Source organism: Oncorhynchus tshawytscha, linkage group LG31 (genome assembly GCF_018296145.1).
Source record: "Oncorhynchus tshawytscha isolate Ot180627B linkage group LG31, Otsh_v2.0, whole genome shotgun sequence".
Taxonomy (NCBI): domain Eukaryota; kingdom Metazoa; phylum Chordata; class Actinopteri; order Salmoniformes; family Salmonidae; genus Oncorhynchus; species Oncorhynchus tshawytscha.
In genome coordinates this window covers 4,599,292-4,614,058 of record NC_056459.1, presented here as the reverse complement: position 1 = coordinate 4,614,058, position 14,767 = coordinate 4,599,292, and the positions used below count along the sequence as shown (strand labels likewise).

The following is a 14,767-nucleotide window of genomic DNA, read 5'->3' as shown; positions in this document are numbered from 1 at the left end:
GTGGGTCTGCATGAGAGGTCACCTAATTGCAACAGACCTGTGAAACACACACACACAAATGATTTAATTAGGGTTTATTTTCAGTTCCTCTGATCTGAATCATATTTCCTCGGGATTGTGCGACGTTGGCTTTATTTACCAATGTTTTCACTCAAGGCACGACGCCCCTTTAACCAATAGCCTACTCATATGCTGCCCCGTTCTTTTTTTTTTCTCCCTCTCTCATAGTCTTTCTCTATCTCTCTTACACACACACAGCCTGTGGGCTCCTCGGTTCGCTCAGCAGTGGGTTTCCTCAGCAGCTCAAGGTCAGCAGGATGACAAAGCTCTGCTGCTGTTACAGAGGAAAAGGAAAATGGGATGGAGAAAGGAGAGCGGGCTCTACTGTACCCCTCAGCCAGTGACCAGTGACCCTGCTAAGTGCCCCAGCAAGCCGGCTGAAGGGGCAAGCAGTGGATAAGTCGGGTCTGGGCCACTCCTCTCTGGCTTTCACGGAGACGTGATAGAAGAGATGGAGGGTAGAACCCCACAAGATGCAGATCTTTACAAGACGTGAATAAATTGTCACCTTGAGAAAGAGATTATATATCATCTCTATATATAATCTCTCTCTCAAGGTGACAATTTATTCACTTCTTGTACAGCTCTGCATCTTGTGGAATCTACACCATTATCTGCAGACATGGACCCATCAGTCAGTTGTCATAATCTGACACTAGCTGTCATTACTGTTTAGGACATTATTATAACAGTGTTGGGCAGTCCTTGCTTCTGGATGCGTTAAATTTAAGTTTTGTGTTAAATTCACCTTACTGGTTATTAAATTTAACTAATGTAAAACTGGTGACCCCTAAGCTGATCCTAGATCTGTATCTACAACCAACTTGTACCTGTAGCATTCCAACCTCTGTCGTTAAGAGGCACCAGAGCCAGTTGCCTGCCTGTCTGGCTGCAGATCTGTCTTATCTAGCTGGATCTCTGTGTCTAGTATTTTATTAGGATCACCATTTGGCTCCAGCTGCAGCTCCTCTTCCTGGGGTCTACATAAAACATGACATTACACATAACGTTGAGGCCGTGGCTAAGGGATAAAGAGATTGTGCCCGCACCCTTCCCCCGCCCGCTCCTCCGGAAAACTCTTTCTTCAAGCCAGTCACTGGGACGGCATTCCAACTTGGGATGGGGGGAGGTTTTAATGGGTGGAATAGTAGAGAACAATTTGAGGTTTACTCAGTACCAGTGCAAATACCATGGTACTGCTATATCGACAATCAATCATTATGGTACTTTTTAATGGTAAGTTTACGAACATATATTATGTACTGTAAATATAATTGAAGCTTATCTCATTTATTGTAAATTGTGAAATAAGAAAATACTGTTAGTATTTACCTGGCTAAAAGAGAAGGAATATCATCTATTGTTTACAGGAAACTCATTCAACAATTGTAGATTAACTTGTGTGGCGAAAGGACTGAGGGGTTGAAATATACTTCAAAGAAACTCCAGGGCTGATATTAATTAACAATAATTTTGACCAGAATGCACCATCGAGAGCATTCTGACCAGTTGCATTAAGGCAACCGTAAGGCGCTATAGAGGGTCGTCACTGGGGCAAAGCTTCCTGCCATCCAGGACCTCTGTACTAGGCTGTGTCAGAGGAAGGCCCAAACAATTGTCAGGCTCCAGCCACCCTAGTCATAGGCTGTTCCCTCTGCTACCGCACGGCAAACTCTACCGGAGCACCAAGTCTTATGTCCAAGAAGCTTCTAAACCGCTTCTACCCTGAAGCCATAAGACTCCTTAACATCTAATCAAATGGCTACCCAGACTATTTCCCCCCACACCCTCTTTACACCGCTGCTACTCTGTTATCTATGCATAGTCACTTTAACTCTACCTACATGGACAGATTACCTCCAAACCGGTGCCCCTGCACATTGACTCCGTGCTCTTTAATTACTTGTTCCTTTCATTTCTTATTCGTATTTTTTAAACTGCATTGTTGGTTAGGGGCTTGTAGGTAAGCATTTCACTGTAAGGTCTACACCTGTTGTATTCGACACGTGACTAAAATTTGGTTTTGAAATAGCAATTACACTACAAATTTACAGTAGTGAGTGCATACATTTTCATACTATCTTCATACTGGACCCCCGTGGTAGTCGAACCCACAACCCTGGCGTCGCAAGTGCAATGCTCTACCACCTGAGCTACACGAGTCTCACCACGATATCAGCATATATGGCACCAGGGCGGTACACCACTGCTTAGAACGTTGGGCTGGCCAGAGGTGGAACGTAGCAAAACACAGATACCAGTCCCGTAGAGCACAGGGGGTCCCGTGTCTAATAATGTCACTGAGTGCCTATGGATACAAACAGGGCAGTCTGGCAATTTTTCATGTTCTTCTTAGCTGCTGAGTTGCATGCAGCCAAATTCGGATACACAAAACTCTGTATCCGTAGCCACTCAGTAAAAACATTAGACAATTCCAGCTGAAGGACAGAACCACATAAAAATGAAATCATACGTAACATTTAATAGACTGGTACAGAACTACATACAGTGCATGTAAAATAGAAGGCACACTTTCATTCTTATGAGTACATTGATGCGTGGATTACTAACGGCTACACTGCAAGTCGTCCATTTTTGTGAGTTGTTTTCTGTTACAATTGCAGGTCCTGCTCCTAATCTCTACGAACCAATTGTTCTGTGAACACGAGCGATAATCTCACATTAGGAATCACCTGTGTCCTTGGTTCTCCCGTGGTTTGACGTCCGTACTCATAACAATAATAATGTGATTCCTAGATGCGACTGAATGGAAACGACAATGGAAATGCAACCGTTACTCCAGCTAAGGCTTCAACCGCAGTTTTTCACCCTAGCGAGCGTGCCATTTCAGCTCATAAATGAGCTACAGACAGAGTTTCCTCCACACTAAGGCTTCAATTGAATCCTTCACTTCAACAACCGTGTTGGGAGTTTTTCTCCGGCTAGAAATTCAATTTAATCCTTCACTTTTAGCTACGTGCGTGGACTTTATTTTTTATAGATCCATCACTCCACTCCATTCAACAAATTGAAATGCATAGAAATGAACTTAAACCAAACAGTCGCTGTGTTAGTTTACTGACCAACATCTGTAAGCTAAAACCAGACTAATCATATATACGGTGCAGTACATCCCTTACTCTGAGGCTTTGCTTTACAAATGCTTTCTTTGAGCAGGCTCTGATATCCCGATGCCACGGGCACACCTTATCTTTAACCCAAAAACCAGATGTGCTCGGGAGGGAGACGCTACAGCTATTTAGGTCAGAGTTTGTCTCATTGATATTTTCTGGCATTAAGGCAGAGAGGGGCGGGGGGAGGCAGCACTGTACAGGGAGACAGCTGGTGCAGAAATATGTGTGCGGCCCCGTCTGTCTCCATCGGCAGGTGATGGAATGCCAATGCTTGGGTGTGCAGCTGTCGTCCGCTACTCAGCTCCTGGCCACCGAGGTGTGTGTGTGTGATGCATGTTATGTGCTAATAACTATGTTATATATGGGAGTTTCAGGACTGACTAGTGCGGTGCGCTGGCTAATTAGTTATTGGCTTGTGTGTGTGTGTGTGTGGGCGAGAGTGAATGGCTGTGTGTGCATGTGCTTTGAATCCTAGCAGTAGACTTGCCCTGGCTGTTGCCCTCTGCATCTTAGGTGAGCCTATATGTGATGTGAACACACACACACACTTCTGGTAGTGTCAGTAAATGGCCATCATCCCACTGCATACTGGGTGTTTCCACTCTCATGCCATTATGAATGGGGTGAGGGATAGAGAGAATGACTGGGTCCCTCCACCCCATCTAGACCGTGCTAAATGAGAAATGATTTTCTGCCTCCACTCTTTTAACCTCCTAAACCCGAAGGACTTGTCTTTAGGCCGCTCACACTCCCTCGCAAGTTCTGCAGTAGTAGCGGCAGGTAGCCTAGTGGTTAGAGCGTTGGGCCAGTGAATGAAAGGTTGCAGGTTCGAATCCCTGAGCTGACAAGGTTAAAAATCTGTTCTGCCCTTGAACAAGGCGGTTAACCCACCATTCCTAGGCCGTCATTGTAAATAAGAATTTGTTCTTAAACTGACTTGCCTGGTTAAATAAATATAATGGGAGGGAGAGAGGAAGGAGAAAGGGAATAGAGGAGAGTTGAAAAGCACTTTGTGACAACCGATGACGAGAAAGGGGCTTTTATAAATGTGATTAAGAGAAAATGGGACAAAGGCAATGGGAGAATCTCGAATGCATTTCCTTGATCCCACACATCCTCTTCTCACCCCACCTCTTTCTCAAAACCAATTGGATGAGAAGGCCAGAGTGGAGGGACCTCCTGACCTTCTCATCCAATGGGTTTTGGGAAAGAGGCGAGGAGAGAAGGGGAATCAAGGAAATGCAATTGAGAGACTCCCGATGACAGGAGAGGGAGAAGAGACTCTTTCTCCTGGGCCTAGTAGAGGTTAAATCCCCAGTAAACTGCTGTCTGTGTGAAATGGGAAAACATCTTCATATTATCCTCCCATCTGTGTACCTACTCTCTCTGCCACCCTGAGTGTGTGAATTCACTCGGGTGTGTACACACCGCTCCTGCTCTCTGGAGCACACATGCATACACACACACATTAAAGCAGACACCGCAGCAGAAGCTTGCCTCTTGGTAGCAGGTGTCAGTCAGCTCATTACCCCTGGCAGGGTTGATCATTCTGTTAGAATAGCAATAAGGCACACTTCACTGGAGAGGAGTGGGATGGAGGGAGCAAGCGGGAGATGAGGAATGGCACTGCAGTGAGAAACCCTAGGAAAATGTGTGTTGGTAATGGAGAGATGTCTGTCCTCTGTCCGTACCTGGATATGATTGATGGAGCTGAGGGACTTGCTGTATACTGGGGTGTGTGATCTTTTCTGTCAGTTTATTCAGTTCAGTACGGTGAGCTTAGCTCGTCCTGTGTAGACAAAGTATTCACATCCCACAACATTTTGTTGTTAAAGCCTGAATTTAAAATGTATTAAATTGAGCTTTTTTTTGTCACTGGCCTAAACACTACACCCCATGTCAAAGTGGAATGTTTTTTTCCTTTACAAATTAATAATTTAAAAAATGCAACTGATGTCTTCAGTCAATAAGTATTCAACCCCTTTTAAGGCAAGCCTAAATTAGTTCAGGAGTAAACATTTCCTTAGCAAGTCACAAGTTGCATGGACTGACTCTGTGTGCAATTTGTGTTTAACAATGGTTGTTGAACGTCTACCTCCATCTCCTGTGTCCCCCACAATTATCTGTGAGGTCCCTCAGTCGAGCAGATCATTTCAAACACAGATTTAACCACAGTCCAGGGAGGTTTTCCAATGCCTCACAAAGAAGGGCACCTATTGGTAGCTATGTAAAAAATTGACATTGAATATCTCTTTGAGCATGCTAAAGTTATTAAATTACACTTTGGAGGGTGTATCAATACATCCAGTCACTACAAAGGTACAGGCGTCCTTCCTAACTCAGTTTCCGGAGTGAGGAAGGAAACCACTCAGATTTCATCATGAGGCCAATGGTGGCTTTAAAACAGTTAGAGTTTAATGGCTGTGATAGGAGAAAACGAAGGATGACTGAAAATTGTAGTTACCCCACAATACTAACCTAATTGACAGAGGGAAAAGAAGGAAGCCTGTACAGAATAAAAACATCCTGTTTGCAACAAGACACTAAAGTAATTCTGCAAAAATCTGGCAAAGGAATTAACTTTTTGTCCTGAATACAAAGTGTTATGTTTGGGGCAAATCCAATACAACACATTACTGCGTACCACTCTCCATATTTTCAAGCATAGTGGTGGCTGCATCATGTTATGGGTATACTTATCATTAAGGACTAGAGAGTTGTTCATGATAAAAATGTAAAGGAATGTAGCTAAGTACAGGTAAAATGCTAGAGGAAAACTTGGATCAGTCTGATTTTCCACCAGACACTGGGAGACGAATTAACCTTTCAGCAGGACAATAACATAAAACACAAGGCCAAATCTACACTAGAGTTGCTTACCAAGACAACAGTGAATGTTCCTGAGTGGCCGAGTTATAGTTTTGACTTAAATCTACTTCCAAGTCTATGGCAAGACCTGAAAAATGGTGTCTAGCAATGATCAACAACCAATTTGACAGGGCTTGAAGAATTTTTAAAATAATAATGGATGCCCAATCCATGTGTGGAAATCTCATATAGTCAAGGGGTATGAATACTTTCTGAAGGCACTGTATGTTTGGTCCTGACGGTGTATGACTATTGGCGATAAACCTGACAGCCTCTACTTTATGTGTGTGTGTGTGTGTGTGTGTGACGTACAGTACTGGCCGTGTGTGACGTGTACTGACCATGTATGTTTTGTGTTTCTGCACAGATACGACTACAGAGAGATGCTACACAACTCCACTTTCTGCCTGGTGCCCCGGGGCAGACGCCTGGGATCCTTTCGCTTCCTGGAGGCGCTGCAAGTGAGTGGGCCCGCACACACACACACACACACACACACACACACACACACACACACACACACACACACACACACAGATTGACTCTACGATACCTGGAGGCACTGCAGTTCAGTGGGCTTCGACCAAATATCCCAGCACCTGTGAATGGGCTGGGAATGGACAGGGACGATATATCATCATCACGATACATACACTACCGTTCAAAATGTTTGGGGTCACTTAGAAATGTCCTTTCTTTTTGAAAGAAAAGCTCATTCTATGTCCATTTTAAATGAACATCAAATTGATTAGAAATACAGTGTATACTTTGCAACTGACTATTGTAGCTGGAAACGGCTGATTTTTGTTTTAAAGGGAATATATAGGCACACAGATCAGTAACCATCACTCTTGTGTTCCAATGGCACGTTGTGTTAGCTAAGTTTCTCATTTTAAAAGGCTAATTGATCATTGCAAAAAAGGGGTTTTCGAATGATGTTAGCACAGCTGAAAACTGTTGTACTCTTTTAAAGAAGCAATACAACTGGCCTTCTTTAGACTAGTTGAGTATCTGGATGGAGCATCAGTATTTGTGGGTTTGATTACAGGCTCAAAATGGCCAAGAAACTGAAGATCTCGTACAACGCTGTGAAGTACTCACTTCACAGAACAGCACAAACTAGCTCTAACCAGAATAGAAGGAGTGGGAGGCCCCGGGCCACAACTGAGCAAGAGGACAAGTACATTAGTGTGTCTAGTTTGAGAAACCGATGCCTCACAAGTCCTCAACTGGCAGCTTCATTAAATAGTACCTGCAAAACACCAGTCTCAACGTCAACAGTGAAGAGGCAACTCCAGGATGCTAGCCTTCTAGGCAGAGTTCACTCTGTCCAGTGAAGGCTAGCATCCCGGAATCGCCTCTTCACTGTTAAAGTTGAGACTGGCGTTTTGGCGATGTGCCACTCAGGAGACCAACTTTCTTTCTTTTTTACACTGCAAGTGCATTTTACTCCCACCCACCCACTCCATTTCATCTCCTCCCCGTATCACAGAACCCTTACACTCTCTTATATTCACACTTCATTACCACACTTGTAAGTGCACACGTACACCCACTCCATACATCTCCTCCAAGTATTGGCCAACCACAGAACACTCACACACTCATAACTGCTCCTATACCACATGATTACCACGCACTTTTAAGCACACTTCCTCCCGCTCCATATGCACTTTCCATACACCACTCAACTGCTGCACACTTTTGCCCTTCAGTCCCACCCTACAGCGTGTCCACTTGTCAGATTCCATCCAACCGCTGCACGCTGCGTAACCTTTACCTCACACCTGTTCCACACTTCCTCACTGAGTGCACTTACTCCCACCTCCAACTCTATCTACTATCACGCTCTGAAGTGCTCCGTCATCACCCCTAATATTGGTGCACACTTCTCCACAGAAAGTATACACTTGTCTCTCCCTCTCCTCTCTCCTACGCGTTCACTGACTCACACCACTGAGGCTGGCTCTCCACTCTTCTAGAAAGGAGACGGTGTGTGTGAGAGAGAACACGTTTAAAAGCCCTGTCTTGTGTATCTCTGTCTTTAGGCAGCCTGTGTGCCTGTGATGCTGAGTAACGGCTGGGAGCTGCCCTTCTCTGAGATCATCAACTGGAACACTGCGGCCGTCATCGGGGACGAGAGGCTCCTGCTGCAGGTACGACACACACACGTCAACCCCTTAACCCCGTCCATCCCTTTAATCCTACACCGCCTCCCTCCGGTACTGCTATTGGCTCTCCCTGTTTGTTAACGGATTGATGACCGGCATTGATTGGTCAGAGTCCAGTCACTGGGTCTCTCGGACCAGGGTCGGGTTCATTAAAGGCACACATGAAACGGGCATTTTGTTATTGGACAAGATCAGTTGGCCCCTCCCTGTTAACCCCCCACCCAGCGCTGACTGATTGACCATGGTGCGTTGTCTTACTACATCGCTACACCCCCCCATCCTCTTCCTGCCGTCATCCCCCTCTCTCTCTAACCGTGTCCCCCTTCCTCACATCCAGATCCCATCCACGGTGCGCTCCATCCATCAGGATAAGATCCTAGCTCTGAGGCAGCAGACCCAGTTCCTTTGGGAGGCCTACTTCTCCTCTGTGGAGAAGATTGTGTTGACCACTCTGGAGGTGAGAGACAGACACACGCACAGACACATTAAAACACTGAAAGAAAGACACACAGAACAACAGACACACACAAGTATAACCAGTTGCGATTTTAGCATGTAAATCTTGGTGGGGCAATCCCGCACAATTATTTTAGATACATGCCAGCAAAGCCACTACACAACACTAAACAATATATTATTTGCACTATAATGATGACAAATGGTACCCACAAACTGTTAGGGCCTACTTAAGCGGTCCCAACAGCAGAGCTTTCTTTTCAGCACCATGGAGTGATTCCTTACCACTGCTACACCTTGTTATCAGAGGTGCCTTGTCTGACAGCGAAACAGTTCATTCAGCCTCATTTACTGTCTTTTAAAAAAAACATAGCTGATATGGCTGACTTGATTAAACCGATGTGGTTTCAACTGATAATTGAGATGTGCAAACTATGGCATAAGGGAACAACGAGCAGATAAGAGGCAGTCCGTCATTTCGATTAAGCCTTAATGAGCGAGCCAGGACGAATGTATTCAATATAACTATTTGTTCAGCACTTTTGAAATGTACAGCGACATAATTCACAACTTGATCCGTTCTTACAGTATTCTTCCTGTACACCAAGTCAAAACCGTAGGATAAATGAAGAGGGCATATAAGCAGACAATGAAAGCTCTTATAATATTTGATTACATTTCTCTAAAACAGGCTATAGACTACATGTGCACCACCAAGTCAGAACTGTAGGCTAAGTTATGGAGGGGAAAGGGACCAAATAATTAGGGTGAGGCACATGCTACTATCAACTTACTACACAACATACACTTAGTATTACTTTAGCTACAGCATACATATTTCCCTGGCATATTACATAATTTATGCAGCAGCATACAATACATTTTTGAACTCCCCTTGTGCTTTGCTCACTTGAACAGGAAGGTGGTGCGGCGGTCCTTTGTGGGCAAATTTTGTCATCAAACTTTGTCATCAGTCTGGCATTGTTTGGCTTTGTGGTGCTTTCAAGGTGGAGGGGGGAACGAGGTCGAATCATGACTTCAGTGATCTTCAGGTTGGAGCTCTAGAAAGAGGCCTGAGTGGCGTTTTTTTTGCCTGAGTTCCCAGTTGTCTTGAACTCACTGAAGTCTGAGATTTCCCAGTTCTGAGTTTCCAGTTTTGAACACGGCAGAAATCATGCTGGATTGACAGCATAGCTAATGTATTCAACCTTTTCTGGCCCATAGTGTTGCATATGAATTTTTATCCTTTTAAGCTTGGAGAAGAGACACTTAAACTTGGACCACACACACTCTCCACTGAATAGCAGGCTAGGGATTTCTTTGCAAAGCTTGCAGTTAGCCACTGATTCCTTCCAAACCACTCATTGTTGAATTTACGATTTCCAACTTGTTGTGTAATATTTGTCCAATGGCAGATGAGCACCGATATGTTTTATCGGACACACAAATATGATGCTGATTTGATCGGTCCAATCAAATCTACAGTAAATATAATGTGTGTGTGTGGATATTGTGTATATGTAAGTGTGTGTGTGTACATGCATGCCTACATACATACATACATACATACATACATACATACATACATACATACATACATACATACATACATACATACATACAGTGGGGCAAAAAAGTATTTAGTCAGACACCAATTGTGCAAGTTCTCCCACTTAAAAAGATGAGAGGCCTATAATTTCCATCATAGATACACTTCAACTATGACAGACAAAATGAGAAAAAAAATCCAGAAAATCACATTGTAGGATTTTTAATGAATTTATTTGCAAATTATGGTGGAAAATAAGTATTTGGTCAATAACAAAAGTTTATCTCAATACTTTGTTATATACCCTTTGTTGGCAATGACAGAGGTCAAACGTTTTCTGTAAGTCTTCACAAGGTTTTCACACACTGTTGCTGGTATTTTGGCCCATTTCTCCATGCAGATCTCCTCTAGAGCAGTGATGTTTTGGGGCTGTTGCCGGGCAACACGGACTTGCAACTCCTTCCAAAGATTTTCTATGGTGTTGAGATCTGGAGAGTGGCTAGGCCACTCCAGGACCTTGAAATGCTTCTTACGAAGCCACTCCTTCGTTGCCCGGTCGGTGTGTTTGGGATCATTGTCATGCTGAAAGACCCAGCCACGTTTCATCTTCAATGCCCTTGCTGTAGGTTTTCACTCAAAATCTCACGATACATGGCCCCATTCATTCTTTCCTTTACACGGATCAGTCGTCCTGGTCCCTTTGCAGAAAAACAGCCCCAAAGCATGATGTTTCCACCCCCATGCTTCACAGTAGGTATGGTGTCCTTTGGATGCAACTCAAAAAAATTGTCCTAGTTAAAAGAAATGCATGTTAGCAGACAATATTAACTAAATATGCAGGTTTAAAAATATATACTTCTGTGTATTGACTTTGAGAAAGGTGTGTGTGTGTGTGTGTGTGTGCGAGAAACACTTCTATATATATATATATATATATATATATATATGAAATAACACGTGGAATCAAGTGGTAAATATATTTTAGATTCTTCAAAGTAGCCACCCTTTGCCTTGATGACAGCTTTGCGCACAAAGTATTTGGCTGTAATTGTAATGTTGCAGGGTGGCCAACCATCCTCCTGGATATTCCAGGAGAGCTTCTGGGTGTGCAGGCTTTTGCTCCAGCCATGCTCAAACAAACCACATAAAAAAATCAGCTGCTCAACAGTACCTTGATAAAGCGGAAAGGGGGATTCCTAGTCAGTTGTGCAACTGAATGCATTCAACTGAAATGTTGACTTATATTTTTTGGGGGGGCAAGTGACTTGAGCTTTCGGACAAGTAAAAAATCTGTCCGACTTGGAAAAGGACAAGTGGCTAAAAAAGCGAATGTCAAGCGCTGCTTTCTTTCTCCGTCACCTCTATCAATATCTCTCACTTCCAGAGTTCCAATGTCACACTAGCCTCACTGCAATCTCTCGGTTTATTCCCAAGTCTCTGTCTCATGCTAGACTTACCTTATGCCAGCCAGCTTTGCACACAGACCCCTCACACTACAGTTTCAAATGGGTCCCCCTTACCACTCTGAGCACAAGATGTTGGCACACACAAATGCACTCAGCTCCTTGCTCTTCTTTTTTAAAAATCTCCATCCAGTATTTTCCACAACTAGTCCAATTTATTCCACCCATCTGACCTAACCTCCTGAGCAACCAGTAAACATTCCCCGATTTCGAGTTTATTTGCCACGTCCCCTGCATCCATTTTGCTGTTACGGTGTTAGGAGTGCATGCGATGCATACATGTGTCACGTAAAGAGCGCAAGGGTTGAGGAAAAAGGGAATGTTTTTCCTAAACAAATGAGGGATTTCAGTAAGAGAACATTTCAGTCAGAAATGGCTGTAGTTTCGTTGCAGCTTCAGCAACACGGAAAGCACAAGAAACACTATTCTGTAGTGATCGCTGCAGCAGGGAGGAGAGGGAGATGATGGGTGCTAGTCCCACAGTCACACGCTGTCATTTAATTTTTTTACACAGCCCAGCAAGTCTGAGCCCGGCCTAGCAAAATCAAATCAATTGCGGTCGGACTCCCTCGTCATTTGTGTGTCCTAATTATTTTGTCAAACAGGGAGCTTAAAGCATCAGACAAGCTCCGTGCATATAGATTATTTGATTAAAACACATAGGATGAGTCTGTATAGATGGAAAAAATATACTTTTTTTTTGTCGGACAGCCCTAATGTCTTTTCAACGTCTTTTCAATGGTCATAGTTCACAGTGTACACAATGGCATTGCACCAATCTCAAATGTATCCATTTTCTACACAACCTTGGCGCTAAACCAACCTCTTGCCCCACAATCGCATCCATATCTCCATTCTGGGATTCATGCTAGCCTCCCACCAACCTGGTGGATATCTCTAGTCTGTCCCGCCAATCACCTTTTATCTGTACTCGTCTCAACCTGGGTTCGCTGCTATCTCACATATATACACATACACACACACACACACACACACACACACACACACACACGTCTCCATACGTCTCAGTGTCTGGGTCCCGGCTTGGCGGTGGTACCCAGACCTAACTGTGCCGAGGGGGGATTGTAACAAGGCACAGCCCGGTGACTTAGCTGTGTTTTATGTGGCGAATGTGTTCAAGTTAGAAATGAGGGCTAAACGGGTAAGCCAGAGCTAAAAGAGTAAGAGAGATTTGGTGGGGGGTTAGAGGGGTGACATATGTAAATGGCGTTGCCTTGGCAGCCCCGAGATAACGAGTGCCATGGTTTATTCATTCGGCGGTGTCTCACTCTCAGCTGCAGATCTAGGCCGATATACACACACCCATCTCTCTCGACAGATTTAATCTCCTCACATACACTCACTCCCTGTCATCCTCTCCCGACTTCACACACAAACCAGCGTCTGTGTGTGGCGGGCGGCTCATTTGGCAAGTGAGTAAACACGCGAGAGAACAAGCCCAACCAATCAAGTTGCGTTTCCTGTCAGGACGTTGAGATTGTTTCGACCAATCACAAAGCCAATGGAGCCTTCCCTGTTTCCGCCACATTCCGGCACACCTATTAAACGCACCTGTTAAACGGAATTAGTGTTTCCAAAAGAGAGTGGATTCATGTATCATCCTCCTAATTTGCTAATTGTAGCTGTTGGGAGGCTACATTGTGTCGTCATCATGCTCGGCCATGACTCTCAAGGGGAAGGATTTCAGCCATGCAAGAAAAATAGCCCCCCCCCTCCATAAGGTGTTAAGGCCCCAGTTTTAAGTTGGTGACAGCATTTTATTGAGAGGCTTAAGGATTCCAAGTTAATCTGTTGGGTGGAGGTAAATTCTTATCGACTGCCCTGAGGAGCCGTAGCAGTGGAAAACTGCCTCTGTCGTTTCTTTCCCCCCGCCTTCGCAGATTCATTTTTATCGCTTTGTCAATATTATTACAGTATTGCACACAGCCGTGATTGCATGGATCTCCAATTACTCAAGCAAAAAGCAGTGACCTTTTAAAAAAAAAAAATTTTTTTTTTTTTAAAAAACAGATTGAACAACATCCCATGGAACAGTGGGGTCTGTGAGGGGACACACTTTAAAACACACACTTCCTGTCTTAATGTTTGTATACCGTTGTATTTAACATTTGTGTGACTGTCGTCGTCTATCAGTGCTTTGTTATTTGTCGTGTTTTTTTTGTTTGTTGTGGACCCCAGGAAGAGTAGCTGCTCCTACTGCAGAAGCGTATGGGGATCCTAACAAACAGAGACCCCTCCAGCGGTATTATTACTTCCCGTCTCGAGTCGCCCCTGTCGCTTTCTATCTACAACCACCCGAGACGTTTCACATTGTTGCCAAGCCAACGGCCAAGTCACCCCGCCGCCTAGTCCACCACCATAGGATTCGATAGAGAGACATAAAACACGGCGGCAAACCTATCTGTTTTTACGGAAAGCAATTTAGCCCTTGCTCAAGGGCACAGTGGTAATATCTCTTTCTTGCGTGCCTCAATAACACAGCAGAAGCAAATTGCATCCCCCCCCTCAGAAAAAGCAATGGGGAAATGGCCCGTCCAGTATTGGTGTTTGGGTGTGAGTGACTGGTCTATTTGTGTGGGGAATGAATGAGTGGACTCCTCATTGGAGCGACTGGTGTTTTCACTAAAGCATCACTGGTTTGTTCGGGTGTGTGAAGTATGTTTTGGGCATAGCTTCTATTTGAGTGACTGACGGGTATATTTGGATGTCTCGTATGTTCCCGCAGACGTCTCACAGTGTTACGTGGCTGAAACGTTTTCGAGCCTTGCAAATAGAAATCAAGTCATGCGGTTGACTATTACCCTGTCGCCACCTGTAGTTTAAACATGGTCAGTCTCTCCAACCCTGTTCCTGGAGAGCTACAGTACCCTCCTGTAGGTTTTCGTTTCAACCCCAGTTGTTACTCGCCTGATTCAGTTTATCAACCAGCTAATTCTTAGCATCAGGTGCGCTGGATTGGGGTTGGAGTGTGAACCTGCAAGACGGTCGCTCTCCAGGAACAGGGTTGCAGAGGCCTGGTTTACTGCATTACACAGCGATCTGCAA

The 14,767-nt window shown here is 44.4% G+C and overlaps 1 protein-coding gene across 1 annotated transcript in view; it reads left to right on the top strand.

Moving 5' to 3' along the window:
- The window catches only part of LOC112229932 (exostosin-1b), a 97,342-nt gene that overhangs the window by 58,854 nt on the left and 23,721 nt on the right, over positions 1-14,767 (top strand). The window contains exons 2-4 of the mRNA XM_024396085.2: positions 6,430-6,523; positions 8,111-8,218; positions 8,571-8,690. Coding sequence (XP_024251853.1) covers positions 6,430-6,523; positions 8,111-8,218; positions 8,571-8,690 — 322 coding nt within the window. The remainder of the gene's footprint in view (positions 1-6,429; positions 6,524-8,110; positions 8,219-8,570; positions 8,691-14,767) is intronic.